At 55.2% G+C, this 15,800-nt stretch overlaps 8 protein-coding genes across 8 annotated transcripts; 4 read left to right on the forward strand and 4 right to left on the reverse strand.

Annotated features, from left to right (window-relative positions):
* Window positions 1-68: 68 nt before the first annotated feature.
* On the reverse strand, window positions 69-1,152 carry N7498_003090 (alpha/beta hydrolase; the record flags this gene model as incomplete). Its single annotated transcript, XM_058450152.1, has 2 exons — window positions 69-672; window positions 743-1,152. Coding segments are annotated over 2 exons (1,014 nt in total), but the record flags the coding sequence as incomplete, so codon positions are not given.
* Window positions 1,153-1,496: 344 nt separating this feature from the next.
* On the forward strand, window positions 1,497-2,034 carry N7498_003091 (putative L-PSP endoribonuclease family protein Brt1; the record flags this gene model as incomplete). The annotated part of the gene is made up of 3 exons (XM_058450153.1): window positions 1,497-1,658; window positions 1,718-1,875; window positions 1,968-2,034. The coding sequence occupies 3 exons, from the start codon at window positions 1,497-1,499 to the stop codon at window positions 2,032-2,034; spliced, it is 387 nt and encodes a 128-aa protein (XP_058309615.1).
* Window positions 2,035-2,534: 500 nt separating this feature from the next.
* On the reverse strand, window positions 2,535-3,404 carry N7498_003092 (YoaK family protein; the record flags this gene model as incomplete). Its single annotated transcript, XM_058450154.1, has 2 exons — window positions 2,535-3,139; window positions 3,203-3,404. 2 exons carry the CDS (start codon window positions 3,402-3,404, stop codon window positions 2,535-2,537), a joined length of 807 nt encoding a protein of 268 aa, XP_058309616.1.
* A 571-nt stretch (window positions 3,405-3,975) lies between these two features.
* Window positions 3,976-6,231, forward strand: N7498_003093 (putative respiratory complex assembly protein Rmp1; the record flags this gene model as incomplete). Its single annotated transcript, XM_058450155.1, has 1 exon — window positions 3,976-6,231. The coding sequence occupies one exon, from the start codon at window positions 3,976-3,978 to the stop codon at window positions 6,229-6,231; it is 2,256 nt and encodes a 751-aa protein (XP_058309617.1).
* A 229-nt stretch (window positions 6,232-6,460) lies between these two features.
* Window positions 6,461-8,906, reverse strand: N7498_003094 (repressor protein; the record flags this gene model as incomplete). The annotated part of the gene is made up of 2 exons (XM_058450156.1): window positions 6,461-6,715; window positions 6,768-8,906. 2 exons carry the CDS (start codon window positions 8,904-8,906, stop codon window positions 6,461-6,463), a joined length of 2,394 nt encoding a protein of 797 aa, XP_058309618.1.
* A 537-nt stretch (window positions 8,907-9,443) lies between these two features.
* On the reverse strand, window positions 9,444-10,257 carry N7498_003095 (fumarylacetoacetate hydrolase family protein; the record flags this gene model as incomplete). The annotated part of the gene is made up of 3 exons (XM_058450157.1): window positions 9,444-9,871; window positions 9,928-10,139; window positions 10,202-10,257. 3 exons carry the CDS (start codon window positions 10,255-10,257, stop codon window positions 9,444-9,446), a joined length of 696 nt encoding a protein of 231 aa, XP_058309619.1.
* Window positions 10,258-11,117: 860 nt separating this feature from the next.
* On the forward strand, window positions 11,118-13,043 carry N7498_003096 (gamma-glutamyltransferase family protein; the record flags this gene model as incomplete). The annotated part of the gene is made up of 3 exons (XM_058450158.1): window positions 11,118-11,301; window positions 11,363-11,712; window positions 11,769-13,043. 3 exons carry the CDS (start codon window positions 11,118-11,120, stop codon window positions 13,041-13,043), a joined length of 1,809 nt encoding a protein of 602 aa, XP_058309620.1.
* A 702-nt stretch (window positions 13,044-13,745) lies between these two features.
* N7498_003097 (putative MFS multidrug transporter) lies at window positions 13,746-15,598 on the forward strand (the record flags this gene model as incomplete). Its single annotated transcript, XM_058450159.1, has 5 exons — window positions 13,746-14,764; window positions 14,825-14,949; window positions 14,999-15,111; window positions 15,173-15,302; window positions 15,357-15,598. The coding sequence occupies 5 exons, from the start codon at window positions 13,746-13,748 to the stop codon at window positions 15,596-15,598; spliced, it is 1,629 nt and encodes a 542-aa protein (XP_058309621.1).
* Window positions 15,599-15,800: the final 202 nt, after the last annotated feature.

Here is a 15,800-nt window from a genome sequence, read left to right on the forward strand (position 1 = left end):
GGTTTTCTTTTTGGAGGCCCTCCAATTCTATCCGGTCGGGTATATTTTACATCTCGTGGCGCTTACGAACTCCAAAAGGCCTTCTGCAATGCATCACACATCAACGTGATACACCGCTTGCCTTCGGACAATGCCCCGTCCATGGCAAGGAAAGGGTGTGGCATTCCCTTCATGACCTGGAGGTCCACCTCGACGCCCGCCTTCTGCAGCTTTTGGGCATACTGTTCACCCTCGGTCCGAAGCACATCTAACTCGCCGACCATGATCAGAGCAGGTGGCAACGGAGACCAGTCATCATTGTAAAAGAGGGGGCTGGCCTCGGGATCGGTCCGATCCGCTTCATTCGGCAGGTAATGGTCGCGGTACCAGATCATCTTGGGGGCGGGCAACGCGGGAGTGTGTTCGTAGCGACGATAAGACTCGTTATTCTCCACGGTGGCGGTGTTGTCGGTGACGGGCACCGAGAGCAGCTGCGCACGGAAGTGCACCGGCGACGAGAGGGTCAAAGCCTTGTGGGTCATGATAGCAGCGAGGTTCCCACCGGCCGAGGACCCGCCCGTTGCGATTTTGGACGTGTCGACTGATAGCGCGGCGGGACCCTCGGCGACCAGCCAGAGCAGCGCTTCCCAGCAATCATGGACAGCGGCAGGGAAGGGGTTCTCGGGAGCCAGTCTGGAGGGAAGTGAGAAGTGGGAAGTGATTAGGTTGCGCGTCTTCGCGGATGCAAGGGATAATCACTCACCGGTAGTCGACGGTCACCACCACGCAGTTACCACGCACGCAGAGATTCGAGCAGACCACGTTCTCGGTGTCGATGTTCCCCAGAACCCAGCCTCCGCCATGGAAATACAGCATCACCGGCCATCCACCGGCGGGGGTGTCACCCTTCGGGGTGAAGCAGCGAATGGCAACAGGAGGCCCATCGGTGGCTCGACGCTGAATGGAAAGATCTTGGGTCTTGCCCACCTCTAGCATTGGTCCCGCACCGGGAATCAACACGCCGCTGGTCCGTGAGGCCGCGACGGGCTGCAAGTGGACTTGTTGATTGTTGATAACGTGTTTGTTGTAGAAGGCGACATACTCCGGGTCCAGCAAGTCCCGAACGGACTCGTGGAGCGGGTATGGAGGCTGTGTGACGGAGAAGGCGGACATGGCGAGTTCTTGTGAAAAGAGATCAACCGAAAGAGAAGAGCGAAAGATGCGTAATAAATGCGAGGCCCGCGCCAGTCACCCCCACGCAACGCGCGGGATACACAATGCGGGGGAAGCAACACGGTGATAAGACACGAGTCCGCAAGTAAGGATCGCCTCGGCGCTTCGGCGCGGTGCGTTACATGGGATCGTTACGATTCGAGCGTTTTCCCGCGCGTGGGATGTCGACCCGTGGAAAACGGAGCGGGGTGTAAAGTACAAGTGCTTCTTCGTTCTTCGTTCTTCGTTCTTCCTTCTTCCTTCTTCCTTCTTCCTTCTTCCTTCTCACTTCTCACACTTTCAACATGGCTACCAAGACTCCCGTGCTCACCGACAAGGCCCCCAAGCCTCTGCCCGGCATCTACTCACAGGCCATCATCGCCAATGGCGTGGTGTACTGCTCCGGTGCGGTCGCCATGGACCCCATCACCGGCAAGCTCGTCGATGGCGATGTCAAGGCCCATACGGTTTGTCGACTGTAACTCCACGATCCCGGAAGAAAATTAATTCATCTCTCTCGGAATAGCACCAATGTATCAAAAACTTAAGCCACATTCTGGAGGAGGCTGGCACCGACATCAACAAGGTCGTCAAGGTCAACGTCTTCCTGTCCAACATGGACGACTTCGCCGAGATGAACTCGGTTTACATGCAATACTGGGGTGACGTGAAGCCATGTCGAACGTGAGTTGGTTCTCTTTGCTCCTCTACCCCGGCTCGGCGATTGGGTTTGCGTGATTCTGCATCTGAGACGTTGCTAATGCATGGCATGGCAGATGCGTTGCGGTCAAGACGCTGCCGCTGAACACCGACGTGGAAATTGAATGCATTGCGGTGCTGTAGGAGCCATAGGGAATCGAGAGGGGGAGTGACCCAGAAGCTTCGGTCCAAAAACAATCGAACGTCCACTTGCCTGGACCCTAGACTCGCCTACTGGTTTCCAAGTTCCGTTGTTGATATACTTCATCTCCCACTGCTGGGGACATGCGTAGCCAGAGTCCGGTGAATAACGGGAAACCATCGGAAACCATTGAAAGGAAAAAGACGTGAGCAATTGAGGAAGGACTATGTCTGCCCCGTAATCCACCATCCATTAATATCAAGTAAAAGCAAATTGACCCCGAGGGTATACGAATCTAAATCGCACATAATATATACCCTGTGCTTCTATATGCAATATCTATATGCAATATCTATATAATATCTATATGCAATACCCGAGTCATATCTCCCCGAGAGCATCGCCCGGCGTCCTCGACCGCTCTATAAAATCAATCCGTGTATCGAGTCCGCAGCAAAGGCACCGATGGCAACACACGATGCTGGCAGTAGCTCAGTCTCCTCTATTTCGGCACCGCGCCCTTCCAAAACAGCCAGCCACAAGCCGCGACGAACTTCAGGCCCGCCGCCAGCCACAGCGCCGACTCCATGCCGCCGCTACTGCGACTCAGCCATCCGCCCACGATTGCACCCACCAGCAGTGACACCACACCTCCGACACGGCGGTTTCGCTTGACGTTGGCCGTCGGCTTGTCCGTGATCTTCGGGTCCGACGCAATGTCAAAGTAGACGCTGGTGAGAACGACGGTCGGAATCTCGTTGAACCCGAGGGACCGGCTGCAGGTCATCGAACCGGCCGACTGAAAAGCGAGTAATGCGATGGGGATCAGCTCCAGGAAGAGCGGGCCTCCGCCCAGAGACATATCGGACGAGGTATGGGGGATCAGGTCGGCCTGAATTAAAGCAACGGCGATGATGATGAGGACGGTCTGCACGAGGAAGGAAACGAAGAGGGTGCCGCGCCGGAGCGCACCCACGCGCCGCATGATGGTGGAGAAAATCATGGCACCGGAGAAGAAGAATACGATGGAGACGAGCGACTTGAGCCAGCCCCAGGGCTTGCTGATGGGTTGATTGGATGCACCGAGTCCGAGGAAGATGGTGTTTCCTGTTCAACCATCACGAATTAGTATGGGACCGGGCGAGGTTCGGCGTAGATCGTGACTCATACCGGTTTGCATGCCCAGGAAGCAAGACCACGCATTGTATGCGCTGCTATCACATAGTCCGGTCAGAAAGCAGAGAAGCAGACAAATCAAGTCCGCATGGGTCGGGTCCACGTTCTGCTTCCAACACCGAGGGGCGGGCTCCCTGGGCTTCTCCGGTGGGGGACTCGCCTCGAGATCGGAGGCAGGGTGAGTGGGGTTCTCCATGTCTGGGTGAACGGTCGAGGATCGCGCGGTTCAACAGAGCAGCGAACGTGGAGTCCAGAGTCCAGGAGAGCCCGGGGGGAAGGGGGATGGAAAAAGAGAAAAAGACGAGGGAAGGAGACGGACGAGGCCGATGCCCGAGTCAGCGCAGTTTGGGATCCACTCGGTTGCCCCCACGCAGTCCGTGAGTGGCTCGCGAGGGCACCAAAGAGGTCCCCGTTCCTGGTAGGGCTGAACTTTGGACTTTTGCGTCTCTCGGCCGTGTGGTGTGCGTCGTGCCATGTACTCTCGTCTGATGCATCCGTCCGTTTCAGTCAGAGCGTCCTCGGCTGCTCCAAGAAGCGGTTGCGACTGGAACACGGCAGAGATGGGATATCGACCACTACTATGTTTCCCGATGGAATTTAAATGTCAAATGTCGTGTCGTGTGCAACCAGAGTATATAGTATCAAGTACACGCGGGACCTCGTTGCGGGATTCACCGCCTGAGGCAGGCATTCCCGATTGGGACTAGCGCCCGGCAAGATCTCGCGACTCGATCATCGGCGTCTTTTTACGTTGCGCCAAGTCGACCATGCGACGCCATACACAGAGTGCCCTCGCCATCTGGCGCTCTCCGTTGCACCGCCCTCTCGTACTTCCTGTTCAGTCGTCTATCCGGTTTCAAAGCTCCACCAACCATGCCCCCGCACACCAACAAGACCATCTCGCCGGTCGTCGTCGATGGAAGAGACTGCAACAGAGCCAGAAACACTCGCTCGGGATTGATGCGCTAGGCAAACCCGGCGAGATTGTGGTGGTACCGGATTCATCTCGTCGGAATACCAGAAATAGACGCAGGAAGCCGAACGATGCGGCTGGGGATACAGAGCGGTTGACACTGGGCTCGATGCTCGATGACCTGGATGAGGAGGCATCGCAGCTGACCGCCAGTGCGGTCCATCAAGGATTCGAAGCGTGCCGAGGAGCATGTCAGCCCAACGACACTTTGGCCCCCGGCGAATGGGAAGAGCTCCGATCCAAGGTCGCCTCGTCGTTTACCTACAACCAACTATCCGACTACCTCGCCGATTCCCGTAGCAAACTGTCAGAGATCGATAAAACTACGGGCAGATGGAGGCCAGGGACTTCTATGTTCTTACATACCACCCCCGGGGGTGCGCGGGACGAGGTCACCGATCGCGTTGCGACGTCGCGAGACTTGAAGGGCAAGCCTCTTCTAGCAGAGCAGATCCTTCGAAACTGCTGGAAACTATCTATCACCGATGAAGTTGGCCAGCTGGATCTTCAGATGCCATCCGCGTTCGTTGTGCTGCTCCTCAACGCAGAGCATTTCTCGTTTGACGAAGTGGCCAGCCTTCATGGATCCAGCATTGATATCACGAGCTCCCTAGGTTTGGTCAGAATCACCGGGAAGCAGAATGCATGTGAATCCATCCGTGAAGTCATTCTTGATGCCACAGCCAGAATTCGCGAGCAAGACGTCGATATTGAGGTCGGAGTCGATACCGCTGGCTCGGGCCAGGTCTTCGGCTCGGAATTCCTGGAATGGGTGGGCAAGACATATGGAGTCGCCTTTGACCGAGGATCTTCTCATGTACCGGAGAAGATTGTTTACCTTGCAGAGAATGAACGCGGCGCTGATGATGCTCGGAGGACGCTCAACCTGGCCGTCAACGAAACCAAGCCTACCCCTGTGCCATTCTCCTCCTACATGCCGGCGTCGGAACAGGCCAGCGTATACCACTTTGACCCCGAGGCAAACGCCTCGTGGTTCGATCGGCAGATGTCATGGTTCCGTTGGGCCATGTCCAGTGTTCAGAGTGTGGAGGCAGCGACACCATCCAGTCCATTCTTTGATACCCACCAGACCAGGCTCTCGACTGCATTGTTGAAACTTCTTCGCAGTACTCGTCCCACCAAGGTCGACTTCCAAAGCAGCTCCCATGTGCATGAATCTGTCACCGCTGCCGCTGGGAGATGTCTTTTTGCACGAAAAGGCCCCTCCGAAGAGACTGTCATGACTGCCCCGCAACTGGGCGGACTCTCCCTTCCTCGAACTTTCACCACGGAGATACCACGGATTGCGCCGTTTTTGGAGTCGCTTACTCTAATTCAGCCGAAAGAAGAGACTCGGAGATACAACATTCGCATGACCCCATCTGCCCGTTACGCGGATGACGTTCCCCAACTTGATGTTGAGGTCGCCTTCACCCCTGCTGAAAATGCCGAGGCCGAAGACACGCTCGAAGTGCAATGTGTGAAGTCTATCTTTAGCACCAACAGTGTCGACTATCTCCTGCCGGAGAATAGCCTGGACCTACGCTTTACTCGCACCGTCTACCGCAAGGTCTCAAAAGAGACCCTGGCTGGATCATCGCAGTACGAATCCCTCGTCCAAAGCATCAAAGAATCTTTACGGGATGTCCTAGTCTCTGGCAATGCGTCTCGTCGCGCCGTACCTTTGCCTGCATTTTGTCAAATTTCGGTCCCCGGTGATCTTCGGTCGCTGGGTGACCCGATTTCGACCGATTCCACCACTGCCGAGTACCTGCTTCCCCCGCTAAGCGACATCAGGGGTGCAATGGCTCAACAATACGACTTCGACGGCAGGCCGTTGACTTACCGTTTCTACGAGAGCGGGCCATTCCTTGCCGCTCGAACAACGGAGTTGCTTTTGGATATGGAACTTCCAGACGCTGCCTCGGATCCTGAACATCATCGACCCCAAGAGTCCGTGGAAAATGACTTCCATGCATTCTACAATGCCGCATGCAACATGGCATTTAGGATTCACAAAGCCAAGTATGAGACCCTGGAAGTTGTATAAAATCTCCTTGTGTTCCCCTTTCTTTCTGTATAATACTTGTATACTAGGCATATAGATGGCGAATCGTCCTTGCATCAACAAACTTACACATAATGAACATTCTAGGCGTTTGGTTTCTCGACACATATCCTATTTTTCCTCCTTCATGATATAACGTAATAAATTGGATACAACCCAAACTCCTGCGGCCCTTTGATCTAGTTCCAAATCAAATGTCTTCCCCATTAGTCTATGACCAAACGCCGTCCATTCGAGCTTGAATCGTTTTTTCATCAAATCGTCCACTCTCACCCTCGTAGTGACGCAAGACCTCCAGAGTCATCAGTCGCCGGGGAGCTTTGCGGCCGGTCATTAATTCGAACTGCGCAATGCCTTGTTCAATCACGTTTTCTAGTCCATCCGATAAAACCCATGACCGTCCGGTATCATTCCGGATACGACGCATCTGCTGTAGAAGAGGCGTATCAAGAGGCTTATAGGCCAGCTATATGTTGCGTCAGCATTGCACGTAAAGACCAGGATTCGGTAGAACTTACTTCTAAAACCACTCCCCCGGTTGGACTTCCCAGCCACTGCAGGGGCATCTCGAAGTTCGCCGGAGGCTCATTACGGTCCGGGTCGGCGGGCACACAGGATGCAATGAGGCTGGGCGGACTGGCATCGTCGGGCCAATCATCCTGCGTCGACCGCAGTACCCGGACGACCTCCGCCGAGTCAACGGGAGACGAGGCCCATGAGTTGAAATGCCGGGCAACCTCTTCCGCCCGCGACTGAGTTCGGTTGTAGACGAAGATTTTCCGGCAGCCCAGCCGAAGCATCGCGTAGATGGCAGACCGGGCCATGCCACCCGCTCCAATCACCAGACCCGTGGTCTTTGCACTAATCGCATTGCGAGGGGAAAGATGGCGATTGATGCAGGTCATGATGCCCACCCAGTCCGTGTTCTCTCCGTACCAGCCGAGAACCGGGCCTGCCTGGTTGCGTCGACTGGCTTGCTCCTGCAGAGTAAACATCGTTCCATCCAGATGCCCTCGCAGTGGCATGATGGTGTTGATTGCGCCGATGGCTTCAGCGTGTCGACTTTTAGCTGCAAGCCTTTGGTAGAGTTCCACCCGCCACGGCTGGACGACACTGGACCCTCCAAAATGTGGGTTCCGGCGCAATTCATCCAACACCGCCAGCGAGGGAGAGTCGGGAATGCTATAAGTGTGACTCATACCGCAATGCTGGAAGGCCGCATTGTGCATGGCGGGGGACAAACTGTAGGCGACGCTGGCTCCGAGAATACAAAACTTCAACGGATCAAGCACGTAGCTCTGGAAGAGGGCCCGGACAGCGTCGTGAGATGTAATCTGGACATCCCGTTCATTCTCCGTTTCTCGAGTGATGGCGGGGTGTGTTACCCCAGTCAAAATCGAATTAAATACTTGTGATGTCCGCCCAAGGCGACCGATATTATATGCAATCAGTGGAGGATGCTCCCCTGGCAACGACCGGATTTTGTTGCCAAACTCGACGACTGTCGCGTTTTCCTCACGAGCAGTTGCTACACGAAGGAGGCGAACAAGTTGGCAGCCAAGCTTTTCTGCTTCATGGTAGAGGGCCACAGCACCTTCGTCCTCCCATTTCACGCGTGAAGATGGTTCAAAAATGTGTTGGCCAATGATCTTGGTCTTGCCACGGGCGCGGACAATCCGAGCCAGCTGGGACTGATTCTGGCCAAGATCCGCGACCAGATATTCCACTGCGAGACGAAGACCATGTTCCAGGATATCGAAATATGACGCAGATTGGTCCTTCTCACCGATTCCGGATTTTGATGTGTCGACGGAAAGAATCACAGGTGTTTGCGCATTCCGGCGCAGCTGCGACACTTGTTTGCTGATCACGGTGGCCATATCGGGGCCCCAGCGGTCGACGCAGAGTTCAATGGCATCTCCTCCCGATTCCAGCTCTGGCAGACTCACATTATCGTCAATTAAATCGGAGGAGCGCACAAGGATAGCATGGGTGAAGGAACGAAGCTCGGGGGGAGTTTCCAGCAGGACGAATGGCGAGTCGTAGCTTGAATGGTTGACGTCCACCCCGGTGATGAAGCGCACAAATCGCGTGAGGTCCTCTTTGATTTCTTGCAGCTTAAACGAATAGGCGGCGGATCGGGGATCGGGACTCCCGTCATCCGACACGATGCGAGTGCGATCCTCAACATTGTAGAATTCAAAGTTGGAGCACGTTCGGTGCAGGGGATCCCCTTCCCTCAGAAGTCGTACAGCCTGGTCTTCAAGCCCCAGGAGTTGCTGAATGCGGTCGATGTCACGGACGATATGTACCACCGGGTTCGTGGTGGTAAAGTGTCGCAGGTGATCTTGTACAGGTCGTGTAAGGCTTCCCAGTCCACATTCAATCACACATCCAGACTGGTGATTGTCGAGCATGAGTTTGAGGACCTCTATATCACGACGTTGGAATTCTTGGCTTCCGTGGAGCTTGAGATATTCCGATCTTGCAATACCCGTGATTTCCTTGAAGTAATGGTCTTCGGTGATGAAGCGCCGTTTAAGGGCCGCGGCCGCGACGAATCCGAGCGAGCGCTTGCCACAACCGCGGATGCCCACCAGGATGAGTGACGCATCGGGAGCGAAAGTGCGAGGCGCAGTGGCTGCCGGAGGATGCATCTTCTGGGAGATATGTTTCTTCGATTGGGAGCATGCGAGGGAACCGGGCTTGGTATCGCGAATCGCGGGGAATGCCAGTCGAGGATATTGAGGTCGGGAGTTGGCTAGCGCGAATCCGTGAGTGCCATGGTCGGAGGAACTCGAGAGCAGTGGGGGTCGCAGTCAGCAGTCAGCAGTAGCAGTAGCAAGAGAACCCAACTTAGAAGTTTTGAAAGGAAGGAAAGTGGGCGAGCGCATCTTCCCCGGATGCCGAGAGCGGTGTGGGGCGTGGAATCGTCTTATCGTGCGGTGTGATTTGCTGCGGCAAAAGCCTTAGCCAGTGACGTCCAGGTGTGAATGTATACGAAGCATAATTCTTGGAAGTGTAGAGTCTACGGTAGTAGTCCGAGGGTCTAGAATATGCGTTGAGCGTATAGAATTGGAACGGATCGGTGGGAATAGAAGCGAGGGCATCACGTCGAGGACCTCGGAACGCTGTACATGGTTTCCGTTTCTATACGATACTCACGGTATAATTCGCATGCCGTGATGCCGTGACTAAGTCTCCTTGAACTCGTACGGGCCCTCTCGGTCCTGAACCTCGACCTCGATGCGTCCTTCCTCGATCTCCTTGCCGTCCACCTCGATGGATGCTCGCATCACATCTCCGGCATGGACCTGGCCAACTCCCTTGGGCGTTCCCGTCAACACGATGTCGCCCTTCTCCAAGGTCATCACTCGCGAGATATGTGCCAACTGTTGGGGGATCCGGTACAGCATCAGGCTCGTCGAGTCCGCTTGGCGCTCGTTCTGTCCGACATGGAGGCGCAGAAAGGCATCGTGAGGGTTCGGAATGCGCGATTTGGCAATCTCTTGCGAAATGGGCAGGAAGGTGTCGAAGCCCTTGGCAATCGACCACGGAAGGCCCTTCTTCTTGGCTTCGTCCTGCACGTTGCGGGCGGTCATGTCGATAGCGAGGATGTAACCTGAAGGAAAGATTCTATTTAGTGATGCCCGTTTCCGACACAAAACACCGACTCACTGTGGATAGCATCCAATGCACCCTTCTCATCCTCAGGATCGAGATCACGCACGGTCTTGCCTATCACCAGGCCCAATTCCACCTCGTAGTGCATGCTGACGCCCTTGGGGCGGAGAACGGGACCGCCACCGGGGATGAGGATGGAGGAGGCAGGCTTGAGGAAGAAGAAGGGCTGCTTGGGCTTGGTGTTGTTGAGCTCGGTGATGTGATCGCTATCAAGTCACGTATTTGCGTTAGCATGTGGGTTGCTGCGTGAAAACTCGGGGGGAGTTACGCGTAGTTACGGCCGATACACATGATTTTGCGGCAATTGGCACGGATGGAGGCCATGATGGGCAAGAATTGGGTAGTGCGACGGTGTTGAGAGTACGGGGGAGAGGCGTCGAGGCCGGAGAGCTGGGGGGAGGAGGCACTAAAGGCAGTCTGGAGAGGCATCGGACGAGCTCCGGCGACGCGGAGAAATGGACCTGCGGGGCCGCTTGTACCTTTACCCGCGACTTCGAGCTCTCGTCGCTATTTACACCGCAGTGGTCGTGGTCGACCACTTCGATTCGATTATAGATTCGCACCGTGCTTGAATCTAGTGCCCTGCGAACCCGTGAATTCTTTCCGTTCAACTGCAACGTGCATTGTCGACCTCGGAAAGTCTTTCCGAGACTCGGCTGCTTAGGCCGATGTCCTCAGCGCGTTCGCAGCGTTCGGAGCGTCCATCGGGGATGACTCGTAGTAGTAAGAGGCATGCAGGAGTCGTGAGCTACGAACCGACGAAAGCGACAGTCGTAGGGATATCCTCGTTCATTTGATGCCTGTCGAATCCGCGCCACGATTACATACCATGTCTCCGTTGAACTCTTTCGAGTCACGTAAACACGGCAAGGCACAGCAGCCGCGATGCATAATTACGGAGCGATGCATTTGCAACTTGGCACGACACGAATCCCCCGAACGGTTCGATTCACATCACTGATATGCACCCCGACGTTCGGTAGATCTCGCTTCGGGGAACTCCTCGTCTTCTCCGTGTCAAGGTAACCCCAACTTCTCCAACGCAGATGGCGGGGTCTTCCACCCCTCCTTTTCCCGTCTGGGAAGGCCCCGGGGCTCGTACTCAACACCGATAGATCGTCGCGTATAAAGGGCCAGCGCGCAGTACCCGCCTTCTTGACCCTAAACTCACAATCCAAATCAACATGCCGCTCAACGCCAAAGCTGTCTACGGCAGAGCCGAGGCGGACCTGGTCCCCTTCGCCAGCCGGCGCAGCACCGTCCACAGCCGAAATGGCATCGTGTCATGCACTCAGCCGCTGGCCGCTGCAGCGGGTCAACGAATTCTCAGCCAGGGTGGAAACGCAGCAGACGCAGCCGTGGCCGTGGGTATGTCTCAAGACACTCCGAAATCGTCGAGAGGAGAGCTAACGATGTCCACCGATAACAGCTGCCGCAATCAACATGACGGAGCCAGGCTCGACTGGAATCGGAGGCGACATGTTCTGCCTTTTCTACGACTCCAAGACCAAGAAGGTTCATGCAATGAATGGATCGGGTCGATACCCAGGCGCCGCGAGCCTGGAGCAGGTGCGCAAAGACCTGAACATCGCCCCCTCCGAGCAGGGAAGCATTCCCATGCTAAGTGCCCTCGCCTCGACTACCCCCGGAGCGCCTGCCGGTTGGGTGGATACCGTGGAGAAATTCGGTAGCGGCAAGTTGTCGATGGAGCAGATTCTACAACCGGCCATTGACCTGGGCGAAGAGGGATTCCCAGTGTCGGAGCTCTCGTCTCGGGGAGTCAGTATTTGTCATTCCCGAGGGATTTGGTCCACCGTGCGCTAATTGTTGCATAGTGGCAAGAAGCTGAAAATGACATCCGCAACGCATCTCCCAACTTCCGTGAGATGCTCAAGAATGACCCCTCCGCCAAGGACGGTGTACGCAGCCCGCGCCCGGGGGAGATCATGAAGAACCCTACACTGGCAAGGACCTTCCGCACTCTGGCAGCGGAGGGAAAGAAGGGCTTCTACCAGGGTCGAATCGCCCAGGAGATCGTGAAGGTGGTGAAGGATCTGGGTGGATATATGACACTGGAAGATCTGGCCTACCATGCCGAGGTCGGCACTCAAGAGGTCGATGCCATTTCTCTGAAATTCACCGGTCAAGACATCGTGCCCAAGCAAGGTGCCGGAACAGACGGTCCCAACCAGGGTGTTGAGATCTGGGAGCACCCACCAAACGGCCAGGGCATCGTCGCCCTGATGGCGCTGGGAATCATGGAAGAGCTTGAGCGAAGTGGAAAGATCCCACGGTTCAGTGAAGCGCAGCATAACTCGGCGGAGTATCTCCATGCAGTGATTGAAAGCTTGCGGATTGCTTTTGCCGATGCCGCCTGGTGGGTGACCGACCCCGACGTGGAGCAAGTGCCATCGCAAGGTTTACTGGCGCGCGAATACCTGGCCGAGCGAGCCAAGCTGTTCGCCCCCGAGCGCGCAGCCGATCTGTTGGACCACGGCAGCCCGGCACATAATCACTGCGACACCGTCTACTTTGCCGTGACCGATCGTGAAGGCAACGGCATTTCCTTCATTAACAGCAACTACGCCGGCTTCGGAACGGCTATCATCCCCGCTGGATGCGGCTTCACTCTGCAGAACCGCGGCGCCAACTTCTCGCTTCAGCCCGGTCATCCCAATGCACTGGCACCGCGCAAGCGGCCATACCACACCATTATCCCGGCACTTATTACCAATGTGGCCGATGGATCCCTGCACTCCGTGTATGGAGTCATGGGTGGCTTTATGCAGCCCCAGGGTCATGTTCAGGTTCTGCTCAACATGCTCGCGTTCGGATATCACCCCCAGGCAGCCCTGGACTCTCCACGTATCTGCATTGCTGCACCTACATCCGACAGCACAGACCGCACGATTTACGTCGAGGAAGGAATAAGCGAACAGGCTGTGGAGGGCCTGCGCCGTCTGGGCCATAAGATCGAGGTGCTTTCAGGCTGGAAGCGCTCCATGTTTGGTCGGGGCCAGATCATTCGTTTGCACTACGATGAAGGACAGCAGGTATACAGCGCTGGATGTGACCCCAGAGGTGACGGAATGGCATTCCCCATGCTTTAATAAGCAAATCATCTACGGTAGTTAAATAGAAGAACAGGGTTTGTCGATTGTAAATCTCAGATCGTTGCCCCCGTGGAGTTTGACTGCCGTATACTCGGTGATGGAACGGTGGTCACTGAGGATCCAGCCGCACCGGCATAGGTGGAACAAGGATCCATTCGCCTTTTCTGTGGAAGACATGGAGACCATAGGGCCCTCTAGACCGGAGAGCAAGATCTGGACCACTTGAGAAGGATTGCACCCATTAGAGATCCGGCTCAACCTGGAGAGGGGAGCCATGGGTTTCGCCACCTGCTGGGTTAGAGTCCCACCGTCAAAAGTTTCCTTCGGCCACCCCTCGGCTCTGAACAAGGAGAGAATGTGCAGTTGGGGCGTTTGTTTAGTGACGCCAGGTCGGGTCATCGCCCCCGGATGTCTAATCCACGCCAGCAAACACGCGAGAAGCCCCGGTAAAGCTTATTTGGCCCGATGGTATCAATTCACCGGGCCAATCGGAAGCATAAGCAGTGCAATTGAAGATTCCAGTGCCTTTTCTGTTACCGACCAGTGATTGCCAATGGAGAGACTACTTAACCCCGTTCAAAGGGACGAGTCGGTTGACGAAAAAAGAATAACTATCTGGGAAGAATGATGGCTTCGCCTTTTCAGACGCTCATCCTTTGGCCCATACGTTTGTTCTACTGATTCCAAAGATATCTTTCAATGGCTGAAGACGATCCCTCCACGCTGACGGACGGAGGCAATGGCCGAATCCATTCGCCGGGGGGAACTCCAAAGCCCAGCCACGAAGAGAAAGAAGGCACCGATGGGGCCGCGAATGGATATACCAATGATCCCGACAAGGCGGAACTCAAGGAATTCGAATGCTACGATAAACTTGGCTACAGTTTCCCGGAATGGAAGAAATGGGCCATTATATCGGTCATCTTCGCCGTCCAAGTATCCATGAATTGGAATGCCAGCTTTTACGCCAGCAGCATCTCTCTCTATGCGAAGCACTTTAAAATCTCGGAACAGGCAGCTCGCGTGGGCCAGATGAGCTTCCTCATCGCCTATGCATTCGGCTGCGAGTTCTGGGCTCCGTTCAGTGAGGAGTTTGGCCGATGGCCCGTCATGCAGCTCAGTCTGTTTCTGGTCAACATTTGGCAGATTCCCTGCGCCCTGGCACCCAACTTTGGAACCATCGTGGTCTGTCGCATCTTGGGCGGACTGTCCTCTGCCGGAGGCTCGGTGACACTGGGAATGGTTGCCGATATGTGGGAACCGGCGGATCAACAGTGGGCTGTCGCCTACATCGTGCTGTCCTCGGTGACCGGCTCCGTCATAGCCCCGATCGTTGGAGGTTTTGTCGCGACGTTCCTCAGCTGGCACTGGAATTTTTGGATCCAGCTCATTCTCGGGGGTTTCGTGCAGTTACTTCATCTGCCGGTCCCGGAAACTCGATGCAGTGTTCTCATCACTAGAGAGGCTCGTAAGAGACGCAAGAACGGGGATATGGTTTGGAGCGGTGATGAGCTCAAGGGCACACGCATGACCTTTCCATATCTCTTCATGGTCTGGATACGCCCGTTCATTATGTTCGTTCGGGAGCCCATCGTCCTGTGTCTGGCTCTCCTGAGTGGTTTCAGTGACGCCTTGATCTTCACCTTCCTGCAGTCGTATACACCGGTATACAAGCAGTGGAAATTCAGCACCATCGATACCGGGCTTGCCTTCATCCCGTGAGTACCTACCCGTTCAATGAAATAAAAGCCTGGGCTGACCCAGCTTCCCGTTGATAGGATCCTCGTGGGCTATTTCCTTGCCTACTTTTCATTCATGCCTTGGATCCATCGCCACTGTAGAGTTCGCGAACGGGATCCAGATGCCTTACAGCCGGAGGCTCGTCTTTACTGGCTGCTATGGGGTAAGTGTACGGGCAATTCGCATTCGTTTTTGGCAACTAATCTTGAAAGTGGCACCACTTCTATCAATCGGACTGTTTGGCTTTGCCTGGACCAGCTTGGGTCCGCCGCAGGTGCATTGGATTGCTCCGATGATATTTTCCGCCTTGATCGCCATAGCTAACGTAAGTCGGTCCCAAGATTTGGAATGCCGAGTGAACCTTCACTAATACACCGTGGCTTCAGTTCTCAATCTACATGGCCACGATTGACTACATGATCGCTGCGTACGGGCCATACGCAGCCTCGGCAACGGGCGGGAATGGCTTCGCACGCGACTTCCTCGCCGGTGTTGCTGCAATGTACTCCATTCCTAGTAAGTCTTCCACCGTCCCAACACTCGTTTGGAAGGAATCGCTAAGAACTCCAGTGTACGAACACATGGGAACCAAGTACAAACTGGAGTGGCCCTCTACCTTTCTCGGATTCATGGCCATTTTATTCACCATCCCCATCTACGTCTTCTACTGGTATGGCCCTACTATTCGCGACAGGTCCCCATTCGCGCAAGTGCTGGCTGCGGACAGGAAGGCCGCCGGACGCAGGGTATCACAATGCGGGTCTGGCGACGCGGATCCTGTGCAGCGCTACCTGTCCGGCTCTTCAGCATGAACGTCGGTCCAGGTGATGGGTCTGTGGCCAATTCCTCACCTTTATTCTTTGTGACATAACGAATTGCTATTCCGGTCAGGAATACCCTTCAAGGTTATTCAACGCTGAGAATCTGTATCTGGGTATGAAACGACATGCGGCGTTTCATGAGACTGGTCACTATTTGAAAGACAAGAAAAGTATTCTAATTCGTGCGGAAATC

The sequence above is a fragment of the Penicillium cinerascens genome (genome assembly GCF_028974065.1).
Source record: "Penicillium cinerascens strain IBT 15544 chromosome Unknown contig_24_segment0_segment0, whole genome shotgun sequence".
NCBI lineage: Eukaryota > Fungi > Ascomycota > Eurotiomycetes > Eurotiales > Aspergillaceae > Penicillium > Penicillium cinerascens.